Genomic DNA, 12,532 nt, shown 5'->3' on the forward strand with positions numbered 1-12,532 from the left:
GCTTTGTATTATTTTCAGCAACATCGTACTTCATCGCCACCAGTTCCAACACTGCGCAGCAAACTCGCCACAACAGACGGAGAACCGGTAAAGTCTACTTTCACTTTACCTATGTTTTATACAGGGTCTAGCAAAGTTTAATTCATATCAGGCATCTATTCAAATTAACCATTATATTGTTGGCCTTAATTGGCTTAAATGACAGTTAACATTTAGATTAATAAAATAGTTGTTCTATAAAAGTTTTCAATCAATTTTTTTATAAAAAAAAAATCCAGTACTTAGGCTGTGACAGCAAAAAAAATACCCATTGTATACAATTTTACATTACTTCTTAAATGATTACTCTTCGAAGTAAAACTGACCTTTTCATATTTATTCATATGACTTTTAATGCTGGCCTTATAATATTGCCCTATGTAGGAGCAAGAAGTTAATATACCGACCTTAGTGGTCCCCGAAAGCCACCTTCCTAGTCGTCCCGTTAGCCGCGAGGAGGTGCTGACCAGGAGTGGGTTCCACCCCCACTATCGTTCAGATTCATCCTTTTTTTCTCCTAAACGAAGTACCGCGGTAAACCCCACACCTTAGATTTCTTGTTTTTAGATTCTACATATTTATGTCGTACTGTTCTTCAAATTTTTCTGTGATGTACATATTTTTTCTACTACTGTACTGACCTGATCAAACATACATAGTACTTGTATCAGGTGTTAGCATGGGACTCTAAATAGTTTGCACATCTTTTATATGATCTACAGTTGATTAGAAAATGCCTGTTTCAGACTGAAATGTGACAGTAAGCGTTATTGGGAAAAACATGTTTTTGTGAGGAATAGATCATTCCAGCTAGGATATGTCACTCCTCAAAATTAGAGAGTTTCTTTTGATATAATTTTAACTTTATTCTAAGGGCTCTGACTTACCAATTAATGTTCTGTAAAACTCAAGTTACTCAACAGATGATTTGTTATTTCTTGAAACTTGATAAAAGGTTTCTTTTAAAAAGAAATCTATGTGCTCAGTGCACCTACTGACTGGTACATGTCCCTTAAAACATATCTCATGTTATATATCCACAGTGTGCATGTCTGGGAATGTACTATATAACATGTTATATATCCACAGTGTGCATGTCTGGGAATGTACTATATAACATGTTATATATTCACAATGTGCATGTCTGGGAATGTACTTTATAACATGTTATATATCCACAGTCGGCATGCCTGGGAATGTACTATATAGGATCAACTGCATGATAAAGTACTATATTTTACTCCACTTCAATTTCAAATGTATGGCAGTTGTATGGTGTGTGGTATATATCCTGTATGATATGGTGTATCAAGTCAAGTCAAGAAATCTTTTTTTATAGTTAGTATCTTATAAGACTTTTACAACCAACTAAAATGATGAGCTAGGGATATATCTTTTAATCAAACAACACTGTGACTGTATATTATATAACCAGTTGTGGAAGTCCAGTATCCTGGTTATTGTCAATAGTGATCAGACTAAACCCCTGACCATAGGCTGTAAAGGTCATTAGTGTCAGACTAAAACCCTGATTATAGCCTGCAAAGGTCATTAGTGTCAAACTAAAACCCTGACTATAGCCTGTAAAGGTCATTAGTGTCAAACTAAAACCCTGACTATAGGCTGTAAATGTCATTAGTGTCAAACTAAAACCCTGACTGTAGGCTGTAAATGTCATTAGTGTCAAACTAAAACCCTGACTATAGGCTGTAAATGTCATTAGTGTCAAACTAAAACCCTGACTAGAGGCTGTAAAGGTCAATAGTGATCAGACTAAAACCCTGACTTTCGGCTGTAAAGGTCAATATTGATCAAAGTTAAACCACAACTTTAGGCTGTAAAGGTCAATAGGGATCAAAATAAATCCCTAACTATCGACCGTAAAGGTCAATAGTGATCAGATTAAATCCCTAACTATCAACTGTAAAAGGTCAATAGTAGTCAAACTAAATCCCTAACTATCGACCGTAAAGGTCCATAGTGATCAGGCTAAAACCTGACTATAGTCTGTAAACATGATTTTTCCAGTAGGATTGTTTACAATGTGTCTGCCATTCCTGGACTGAATATCTGCATGTAATGAATAGTCTTGTTGGTCTTGTGATAATCTTCATGGCAAGTTATGCATGATCTTTTCTTTGGAAAATCTTGATTGACTTTTGCATCCCAGTTCTTTGAGCTCTAGTGTCCTGGTTGACTGTTTGATACTGCATATAACATACATGATTTGAATAAAAACAGACACTGATCCCTCCATTTTATCTCATACAACCCTGTACATAAGCTTTCATATCTAATGAAAGAAAATCAAATGTATCTGTGGCAGATTTTGTAATTTGATGAAAAGATAAAACAAAAAAAACTACTAAATAGAATGTAAATGTACCTCAAGTATGTGCTGCTACAATACCATTGTCAGCTGAGCTGCAGGCAGTGTATGCTTCATCATCCTCATATTCATAGTCAACATCACCATGAGCCATAAAGGAAGTAATGCCGCCTCATTGTAGCATTAATCCACAGTGGTTAGCCCTAGTCCACAGTGGTTAGCCGTAGTCCACAGTGGTTAGCCCCAGTCCACAGTGGTTAGCCGTAGTCCACAGTGGTTAGCTCTAGTCCACAGTGGTTAGCCGTAGTCCACAGTGGTTAGCCCTAGTCCACAGTGGTTAGCGTTAGTCCACAGTGGTTAGCCCTAGTCCACAGTGGTTAGCATTAGTCCACAGTGGTTAGCTGTAGTCCACAGTGGTTAGCCCTAGTCCACAGTGGTTAACGTTAGTCAATAGCCATGTTCATGCTACCTTGCCAACAGAAGTGGATATCATCATGAGTATTAGTTGCTTAGATCATTAAGAACTAGCATTGTTATGAAAGCTTTTATGATTTAATAGTAGGTTAAGATTTTTTTTCACAAACTTTGAACTCTCAATTGATAAAGTAATCCCAGGTTTTGTAGTTTACAGTTGTACCGTTCTAGATTTAAACATGACAGGTGTGACATGCAGAGCAGAAAACCCTTACTGTTGACAGACACCCAGTGTCACGTGGAGCAGGAAAGCCTTACTGTTGACAGACACCCAGTGTCACCTCTGTGTTTGAAGGGGGACCCTGATGTCTTTTTGGTTTTGATGTCTCCTCATACCTTGCAATTGTCTTTTGCATCATCTAGGAGCTCAGATTTTGCCCTTGTATATTGATGCTGCTGTATTATATACATTTTCTACCTTAATATTTCACTTAACAAATGAGGGTTCAAATTTTACCATGTTTAGTCTATTCATATTTATGCACACCTAATTTTACCTGTCACAAACAAATGTATTAATGACACCAAGCTTTGATAGATACCTGTAGGTGTAGTATTTACACTAATCCAAAATTTGCCTAACACAGAAAGGAGAAGGTGAGGACGCTAGGACAGATTCGCCGCCTGTTCCCGCCTCACGGACACAGCAGGAACCAAGGCCACAGCCCAAGGTAACACAGAGGCCACCAACAGTACATAAAGGTCACAGAGTTCACAGGGTCTCTGAGTACAGAAAGGTCACAGAGTGCATACAGGTCATCGAGTACACACGTCACAGAGAAGTTTATCAAGTTCATATCACAACAACAGTCATCATCTTGTGTGGCTATGGCTACGGATAAAATCTATTCAAAGAAGAAAAATCATAAATATTAGTGTAGTATCAAGATTATCTTGTAATAGAAGACAAGTAGAATTGTTTTTCATTTAGAGATGGGACTATATGCTCAACTTTTATCTACTACAGAAATTCACATGTCATGGCTTTTTGATGGTAAGGACACAACCATGACTGTCTCACAAAGATTCTAACACCATCTGTACAATCCCTTTTAGTATGTAGACATTTTATAGTAAATACGTCTTGAACAAAGACCATCAGATATTCATGTACATCACTGAAGCTGGTCAATCTAGCAAACTGCGATTGGCTTGCCACTTCAACCCAAAGATGCTACAATCTACATTATGATAATAGGATGTTTGGCAGGTTATTGACAACAGACCCCAGCTAACAACCTACAACAATTTCCAAACAATATGGAGGAGGCAAAACTGCTGCCTCACAATCAGATTTTGTATTGTATTTATTCAGACAAATTATTTCATTGACATTATGTAGTTTGTGCTTCTATATTCCACTAGTGTTAGACAATACATGTAGACTATAAAAATAACATTATAACTGGTATATCTAGCATGTCCCAGATATATGGTGTTACTCGTGCTTGTCTGATTCCTTTGTGTATCCTATACATGCATGTTGATACCCACTACTAACACAAAATGTCACAGTGCACCACTACATGATGGTTTGTATTGGTTTTAATTCTAACGTTTCCTCATCAACAGGCACGGCCTCCACCAGAACCTGTACAAAGAGCCAACAGTAAGTGTTAAATAGCACTCACTCTGTCTCAGAGAAAAAATTAAAAAATCTGCTTTAAATAGCATTTTGAAAGAATAAACAAGCAGATAAGCATACAATAAAACCATCTATTGTAAATATCAGTACTGTAGTCTATATGGTCTTGTTTGTTTACCAGGTTCGGATGTCCTACGGGAGCTAGCTAACATGAGACAACAGCTGGAGAGTGAGAGGAAGAGAGTGGAGGGTGCCCTCAACAAACAGAGGGTCAGTTCTATAACAGGGTGTTGTTCACTGTATGTACTACATGTACATTATAAAAAACACATTTCCTGGAGACTGATAATGAAGGAAAAATTATATTAAAAAAGACAGTGCTTATTTATTTCATTCAAATTTTATCTTGTTTTAAATGAAGTAGTATCTCTAGGTTTAGCTATACATTAATCAATTCTTTGTCGTTATATTTAATCTCATTTTTCACTTCAGAACGAACCTGAGGTTTTTGACCCCAGATTGGTACAGAGACCTCCACCGTAAGTAGATCAAATTAAGACTTAAGGTTAAATATGCAATTTATTGTTTGTTTAGGCCTTTAAAAGTGCTGCAATTTAATTCATTGCTTGTAAAGTACTGGAAAATATAATTGTGTTTTCTTGAAAAGTGCTTGAATATTTGCTCATTATTCTTAGAAAAATTCTTGATTATATGTATCGGAGGCAAGTAACAGGTTTCTTTCTGTATGTAGGTTTTCAATGTTGTAATTATTTTTAATTTCTTGTTATGTGATATTTGTGCACTAAAAAAGTTTAATTAGAAAATTGAAAATGCATGAAAAGTGCTGGAACAGTGCGGTAGATTTTGTTCTGAAAAGTCTGCATGAAGTAAATGCAATAACTATACTCTTCCTATTTTTGTTGTAAATTTGAAACAATAGGTAGGGAAATACAGATGAAAATAGATTTATTGTGAATTTGTTTGTCTTTTGACCATTTAGGAAAGAAGTGGATGTATTTGAGAGAGCTACCCAAGGCAATGCTTCTGTTCCTCAGAGGGTGACCGATAACGCCAACCCGAAGAATATACAGGAGTTTCAGGACCTCAAATACAAAGGTAGGGAGTCAGTGTCTGTGGAGTCAATCTCTGTAGAGTCAGTCGCTATAGAGTCAGTCTCTGTAGAGTCAATCTCTGTAGAGTCTGTCTCTGTAGAGTCAATCTCTGTAGAGTCAGACTCTGTAGAGTCAATCTCTGTAGAGACAATCTCTGTAGAGTCAGTCGCTAAAGAGTCAGTCTCTGTAGAGTCAATCTCTGTAGAGTCTGTCTCTGTAGAGTCAATCTCTGTAGAGTCAGACTCTGTAGAGTCAATCTCTGTCTCTGTAGAGTCAATCTCTGTAGAGTCCGACTCTGTAGAGTCCGACTCTGTCTCTGTAGAGTCAATCTCTATAGAATCGGACTCTGTCTCTGTATAGTCAATCTCTGTAGAGTCAAATTTTGTAGAGTCAATCTCTGTAGAGTCAATCTCTGTAGAGTCAGACTCTGTAGAGTTGGACTCTGTCTCTGTAGAGTCAGGCTCTGTCTCTGTAGAGTCAATCACTATAGAGTCAATCTCTGTAGATGTTAATCAGTAAACGTCAGTCAACAAGCAGGCTCAGAATGAGACAGTACAAATTAAATGTCTGAAAACTTTAAAAAAAAAAAAGTTAAAAATAAATGTAAGGGTGTAAGGTTTATGATATTATTATGAGTGAGGAGAGATGTTGGGTGTGAGGTGTGTTATTATGGCTATAAACAGAGTTTTGAGGTGTAAGGTTTGTGATATTATTATGGCTATAAACAGAGATGTCGGGTGTGAGGTTTGTGATATTATTATGGCTAAAAACAGAGATGTCCAGTGTGAGGTTTGTGATATATCATGGGTATGAAGAGAAATGCTGGGCGTGACGTTTGTGATTTTATTTGGGTATACATAATTAGGAGAGATATATAGATTTAAGGTTTAATTACAGCCCCTGATGAGGGACCTGTCAGACCCCCAGCTGGTAGGTGTCTGTGTTGGATGTAACTTTGTCCTGTTGTTGTTAGCTCAGAAAGAGTGGAAAGTTGTGGTTACTTAACACTTTACAAACATTTCATGTCTTGTTATGTTTAACTATTGTGATGTTGTAGTAGAATTGTGTGCTCAGCATACAGATCTTTTGTTAACATTTTTATGTGAAATTTGTAGTGTTTAATTTCTTAAAACTTTTAATGACATGTGTTTAGATTTTCAGTGTTTTTTTGTGTTTGGTGTTTGGGCAAGAGACCATGCCGTTTCAAGGCATTAAAGAATAAATCTGATACTGGAATTTATTGCAGCATTTTTGCTGATAATATTGTGATGTGAATAAGTTAATTTTCACATTTATCAAATGTATTAGAATATGCGAGGTAAATATTTACTACAGCTTATTTATAGTTTCATTGTTGTCTTTTTTAAATGTTTGAATATTTGAATTCATGTTGGAATCTATAGTACTTGTGAATGTACTTTCGAACATATGTGGGGACCACCATGGGCCGAGTGGTTAAGGCAGGTTTGAGGTCTACGTGGGACAGTTCCAAGGTACTAGCCGCAGATCTGTGGTTTAATTACCCCCGGTACTCCGATGTCCTTGACCACCAAAACCTGGCTCGTCCTTAATCGACCATAGCTGTAAATAGGACGTGGGTCAACTGGAGATCAACTGGACAACAAGTTATTTGGGAAAATTGTTATTCAAACAGAATATGAGGCTTTCAGTTTACCTACAAAGATGTCAAAACAGACCTACGTAAGAGGGAATCTCTTGTTCAGAAAAAATAATGTGTCAGAAAATTGAATTGTCTACATTACAAGCTTCTACCACAGGTTGTAGGCACACTAATGTGATGTTTATATACTAAATAGTCTACCTGAGGCTTCTACACTATATACGAATTCCATCAAGGTTATTACAAAATTTGTACAATGTTGTGATGTTTGGAGTGTGCTAATTGAAGCAGATGATACATCTAACATGCAGCTTATGATGTGTTCATTTTTTTTGTTGTTTTTCTTTGACTTATTTGTATTGTAAAATTTGATTTAGTACAACTAATTGTATGAGCATTTCTTTTAAGACCTGAATTAAGTTTTTAAGAACACAACATATTTGATTTTTCCAGTAATTTTGAATTCTATGTTTGAAAATTATGAGACAAGAACGTTTAAATAAAATAACCATTTTTCAAAGTTTTTTTTATCTTCAGTAAAAATATTCTAAAGTACAAATAGAATTAAATAAAAAAAATGATAAATATTTAAAATTTCACTGCAAAAGTGATGTTAATTTGTTCTGAATTAATTGGGAATTAAGTGATAATTAATGGCAACATTTCACTTTTCAGCCCCAACATCTGAGGCCAGTACTGGTATGTTAGAGTCTCAGGCGTACTGAGCTTCTCAGATCATTTTTTGTTATGTTGGTTTGAACAGAAATGAGTGTTGTCTTTGAATTTTTGTGTCAATTTCCTTTACATTTTCAAATGCAATTTTGTTAAAGTGTGATCAATCCTAATGCTTATTTGTAAATCATTTAATGCTAATTAGCATACAAGGGCAAACATATCTACAAGTCTATCTATAATCTTGATTCTTTTATACAAATACATAAGGAAAGAAGTACCATAACTAGCAACGGTGCACACAAAGGAATTTGCCAAATTTTTGAGGCAAACTAACATTTTAAGTAATACGCGTCCAACGAACAGTTGTTTGTTTAGACCCAGTGCCCATATTTGATCCTACTGTCGCTATTACTGTAGATGAGACCTGTGTTTAATATGAATACTTGTACAGTTAAATTGAGTCTGTGGGTGACCAGACAAACATTTCCTGACTTGGAATATCACTTTTGTTTCCAGAGTCAAAAGCTGCACCTCCTGGTATGATAAATGTCTTAGTGTTAATGTCAGTTTTAAGGATCCCTGTACCACTGCCAAAAATGCTAACTGTTCCTTGAAAATAATCTTAAAGCATGACTTTAGCATTGATAAATCAGCTCTAAGAATAAAACCATACATTGCAGAAATTTTATGAAAAAATAGTAAATATAAAACATACAAAAAATATTCTACGACAGTGTTGTGATTGTAAAACTGTAACGAGGCCAGACCAAGACACTGGACCTCCCATTATTATACTGTCTCGCTAACCGACTGAGTTACTGGTCAACAAGGTGTTCTGGTCCATTAGTGCTGCAGTTACATCCAACACCAACCTCGGGAAAGGCTTAAGTGAATGTATGAAACACCACGTCGTAATACTCCAGTGTTTTACTGCAGTGGGACACGGACCCTTAAACTGATACATGTCCATGTCTATAAATGTACAGGGAACTCATTGTTTGTGAGGTAAACCTAAGGGATAACAAGAGTTTTATTTAGAAGATATTTGTTTACTGAGATCCTAAAAATCATTTTCCCTGAAGTTTGAATACCAATGTCAATGTAATACAAAGTAGAGATTGATTTGTTAGTTTTCAGAGTTCTTGACCATTCTTTTTACCCATGGTTGACAAATAATATATCTTTGATAACGTAAACTCTCTCATCCCTTTGAAGTTCAAAACCATGAAGCTGAAAAATGGTGATACCGTCTGTTTTGGACTAGACATAATTAATTATCCAGCAATGTCAACACCTAGCTGTCATCAAATATCTTGCAGGTAGACAAGAGAATGATAATCTGAGAAACAGTTTGCCATGGGTGTCTTTGTGGTACATTTATTACTTGTGTCATTTGGCCATTTAAACTCCATCTTATTGAGATATTTATTATTATTGGTTCCTTGTCAAGATTTTTCTTGAAGTAAAAGTAAACCTAGAAAATACAACTACGAAATAAAACACTCCTCAAAGACTATCCATGATATCAATCATTTAATGTTTTTCATTTACTTTCTTGAAAGATTCAGATTCATAACTCAAGTTGTTAAAATTGTTAATTGAATTCCATACTTGATATCATTATGTGTATTTGTGTGTAAGGAGTTATCTCCCCTGTACTGTAGACCGCTGTGCCTAACAACATGTAAACAGGTTGTTGTTCACGTTGTCATGTTTAATGCCGACATCATTATGTGTATTTGTGTAAGGAGTTATCTCCCCTGTACTGTAGACCGCTGTGCCTAACAACATGTAAACAGGTTGTTGTTCACGTTGTCATGTGTAATGCCGACATCATTATGTGTATTTGTGTGTAAGGAGTTATCTCCCCTGTACTGCAGACCGCTGTGCCTAACAACATGTAAACAGGTTGTTGTTCACGTTGTCATGTGTAATGCCGACATCGTTATGTGTACTGACAACGTTGTGCTGTAGTAGATTTAGAATCCTAAATTCCACAGCAGTGTTTCCTTGATCCAATTGCAGACCTCGGTTGATTTTGTAACCTATGAATTTAAAATTTATGAATTTTAAAAATTTGCGGTAATGCATTCCCACTTAATTAATATGCAATAAACATCCTGTTCAGTGTTATAAGATTATAACTCAGATGTGTTAATATAAAATTATTGCAATATGTAATCTTATGTATAATTAATTATCTTATCATTTGAAAACTTTGTCAAGAATGCTGGCTCATGTTCACAGTTTCATTTGCTAAATATGACACATGTACCAGATATTGATGAAAATGGATATTCAGAAATTTAAAAAAAAAAAGAAAAAGAATATGGAACTGAGTGATCTGAAATCTTAAAAGATATTACTGAACAGAGTGTAGTTTGTGCTTTAGTATAAAATAGGATTTCCCCTGTGAGCGGTGTTGTCTTTTACAAGTAGATAAGTTATTTATAATCCATGTGTTGTATTGATTAGGTCTAGCTGATAGATGTATGCACTTTCCTACCAGGATCCATTATTTTTTGGATTAGTTCCCCTGAAATATGCATTGTGGATGTTAGATACTTTGTCAAACATTACATTTAAGTTCTATGTTGCATCAATGTTCACTGGTGTTTGTCTATCGATAGATTTACTGAAAAACAGTGATTTTCTTTTCAATTCATGCAGTTCATGACTGGGTTGATTTAACTCTGTAAAACTTGGTTTTTGAAGTTGGTGTTAATTTCTGTAACACAGTTTTGATAATGTTCTGACTAAAGGTTTTAGTGTTGATTATAACTCACAGTAGATTGATTTGATTCTTTGTAATTTTCATATTTTATCAATTTATATCATCATATCCCATAAAACAATATCACTGTAACTTCACTTACATTTAATTAATTAATTGAAAATATACACTTTGTATTATTTTCCAGGAAAATTGTTGTCTTGATAAGTACAAATCTGTACAGCTTTGCTGATGTGTAACCAGGATGTATACAGATGTGCTGATGTTAACTTTGTTATGTACCGGTGTACTTACCTGTAACCTGAATATGAACAGGTGTACTTACCTGTAACCTGAATATGAACAGGTGTACTTACCTGTAACCTCATTACGTACCAGTGTACTTACCTGTAACCTCATTATGTACAGGTGTACTTACCTGTAACCTCATTATGTACAGGTGAACTTACCTGTAACCTCATTACGTACAGGTGTACTTACCTGTAACCTCATTATGTACAGATGTACTTACCTGTAACCTCATTACGTACAGATGTACTTACCTGTAACCTCATTGCGTACAGATGTATTTACCTGTAACTTGAATATGTACCGGGGTACTTACCTGTAACCTCATTACATACAGATGTATTTACCTGTAACCTGAATACGTACCGTTGTACTTACCTGTAACCTTGTACTTAACTGAAACCTCATTATGTACAGGTGTACTTACCTGTAACCTAATTACGTACAGGTGTACTTACCTGTAACCTCATTACGTACAGATGTAGTTACCTGTAACTTGAATATGTACCGGTGTACTTACCTGTAACCTCATTACATACAGATGTATTTACCTGTAACCTGAATACGTACCGGTGTACTTACCTGTAACCTTGTACTTAACTGAAACCTCATTATGTACAGGTGTACTTACCTGTAACCTCATTATGTACAGGTGTACTTACCTGTAACCTAATTACGTACCAGTGTACTTAACTGTAACATCATTACGTACAGATGTATTTACTTGTAACCTCGTTACATACAGGTGTACTTACCCCTAACTCAGTTTGTAAAGGTGTGCTGACCTCTACCTTGTTCTGTTACAGGTGATACAGAGTCGCGGCGCGCGTTCAGGAGCATGTTCCCAGAACAGCCGTACACCAACAACACCCTGGAGTCGCAGCAGGACGCCATGCTGAGACAACAGAATGAACAGATACGCACTCTTAAGGACAGGAGTAAGTCTTATAGATATTGTCAGATAAATACACTTACTGTTTGATTTAGGAGAACAAATTATCGTCTCTGATTCATTTTAAAGATAAAGTCAAAACTCAAATGTAAAATAATTGTCCAACGTGCAGTAGTAGCTCCACAAATTGACATTCTCTTTTATCAAATTTAAATATATATTATAATTGAAATCAGTTTTATTAGTTATTGAGACTTGTATGTTTAGTCATCCTACAGCATATACTGTGCCATGTAATTATTTAAAACTTTAAATTTCTATTCTAAAATCATGCTTTCCTATAAAGTTATCTTACTTTGGAAACACTTATCCTTACTCACTTGTAGTCACTTCAAATTCAATCTGATGTCTTGGTTTACCAACTTTGATTGACTTCCTTATTGATGAAAACAATAAACATCATAAGAGTCTTCTTCTATTTCATGAATCTTTAATTTCTACAGAAAGTTAGTTTCCCATATTTAAAAGAATAAAGTTCTGTTATTTTTCTGAATTTATTCCATAAATAACATAAGTTATGACTTATCAACTACTTGTCGAAAAAGACTCTTAGTTGAACTGTAACCAGTCAGGACTTTAATGTGTGGGTTGGGACCAGTGACTAGTTGAACTGTAACCAGTCAGGACTGTAATGTGTGGGTTGGGACCAGTGACTAGTTGAACTGTAACCAGTCAGGACTGTAATGTGTGGGTTGGGACCAGTGACTAGTTGAACTGTAACCA

General features: G+C 35.6%; 1 protein-coding gene across 1 annotated transcript in view; it reads left to right on the forward strand.

The window, feature by feature from the left end:
• LOC110445151 (trichohyalin-like) overlaps positions 1 to 12,532 on the forward strand; it is a 125,307-nt gene that overhangs the window by 100,660 nt on the left and 12,115 nt on the right. Inside the window, exons 49-57 of the mRNA XM_021489584.1 lie at positions 19 to 87; positions 3,430 to 3,513; positions 4,415 to 4,451; positions 4,609 to 4,697; positions 4,920 to 4,966; positions 5,428 to 5,543; positions 6,437 to 6,469; positions 7,836 to 7,859; positions 11,664 to 11,795. Of these exons, the coding sequence (XP_021345259.1) occupies positions 19 to 87; positions 3,430 to 3,513; positions 4,415 to 4,451; positions 4,609 to 4,697; positions 4,920 to 4,966; positions 5,428 to 5,543; positions 6,437 to 6,469; positions 7,836 to 7,859; positions 11,664 to 11,795 (631 nt within the window). The remainder of the gene's footprint in view (positions 1 to 18; positions 88 to 3,429; positions 3,514 to 4,414; positions 4,452 to 4,608; positions 4,698 to 4,919; positions 4,967 to 5,427; positions 5,544 to 6,436; positions 6,470 to 7,835; positions 7,860 to 11,663; positions 11,796 to 12,532) is intronic.

This window comes from Mizuhopecten yessoensis, unplaced genomic scaffold, assembly GCF_002113885.1.
Source record: "Mizuhopecten yessoensis strain PY_sf001 unplaced genomic scaffold, ASM211388v2 scaffold2091, whole genome shotgun sequence".
NCBI classification, from domain to species: Eukaryota; Metazoa; Mollusca; class Bivalvia; order Pectinida; family Pectinidae; genus Mizuhopecten; species Mizuhopecten yessoensis.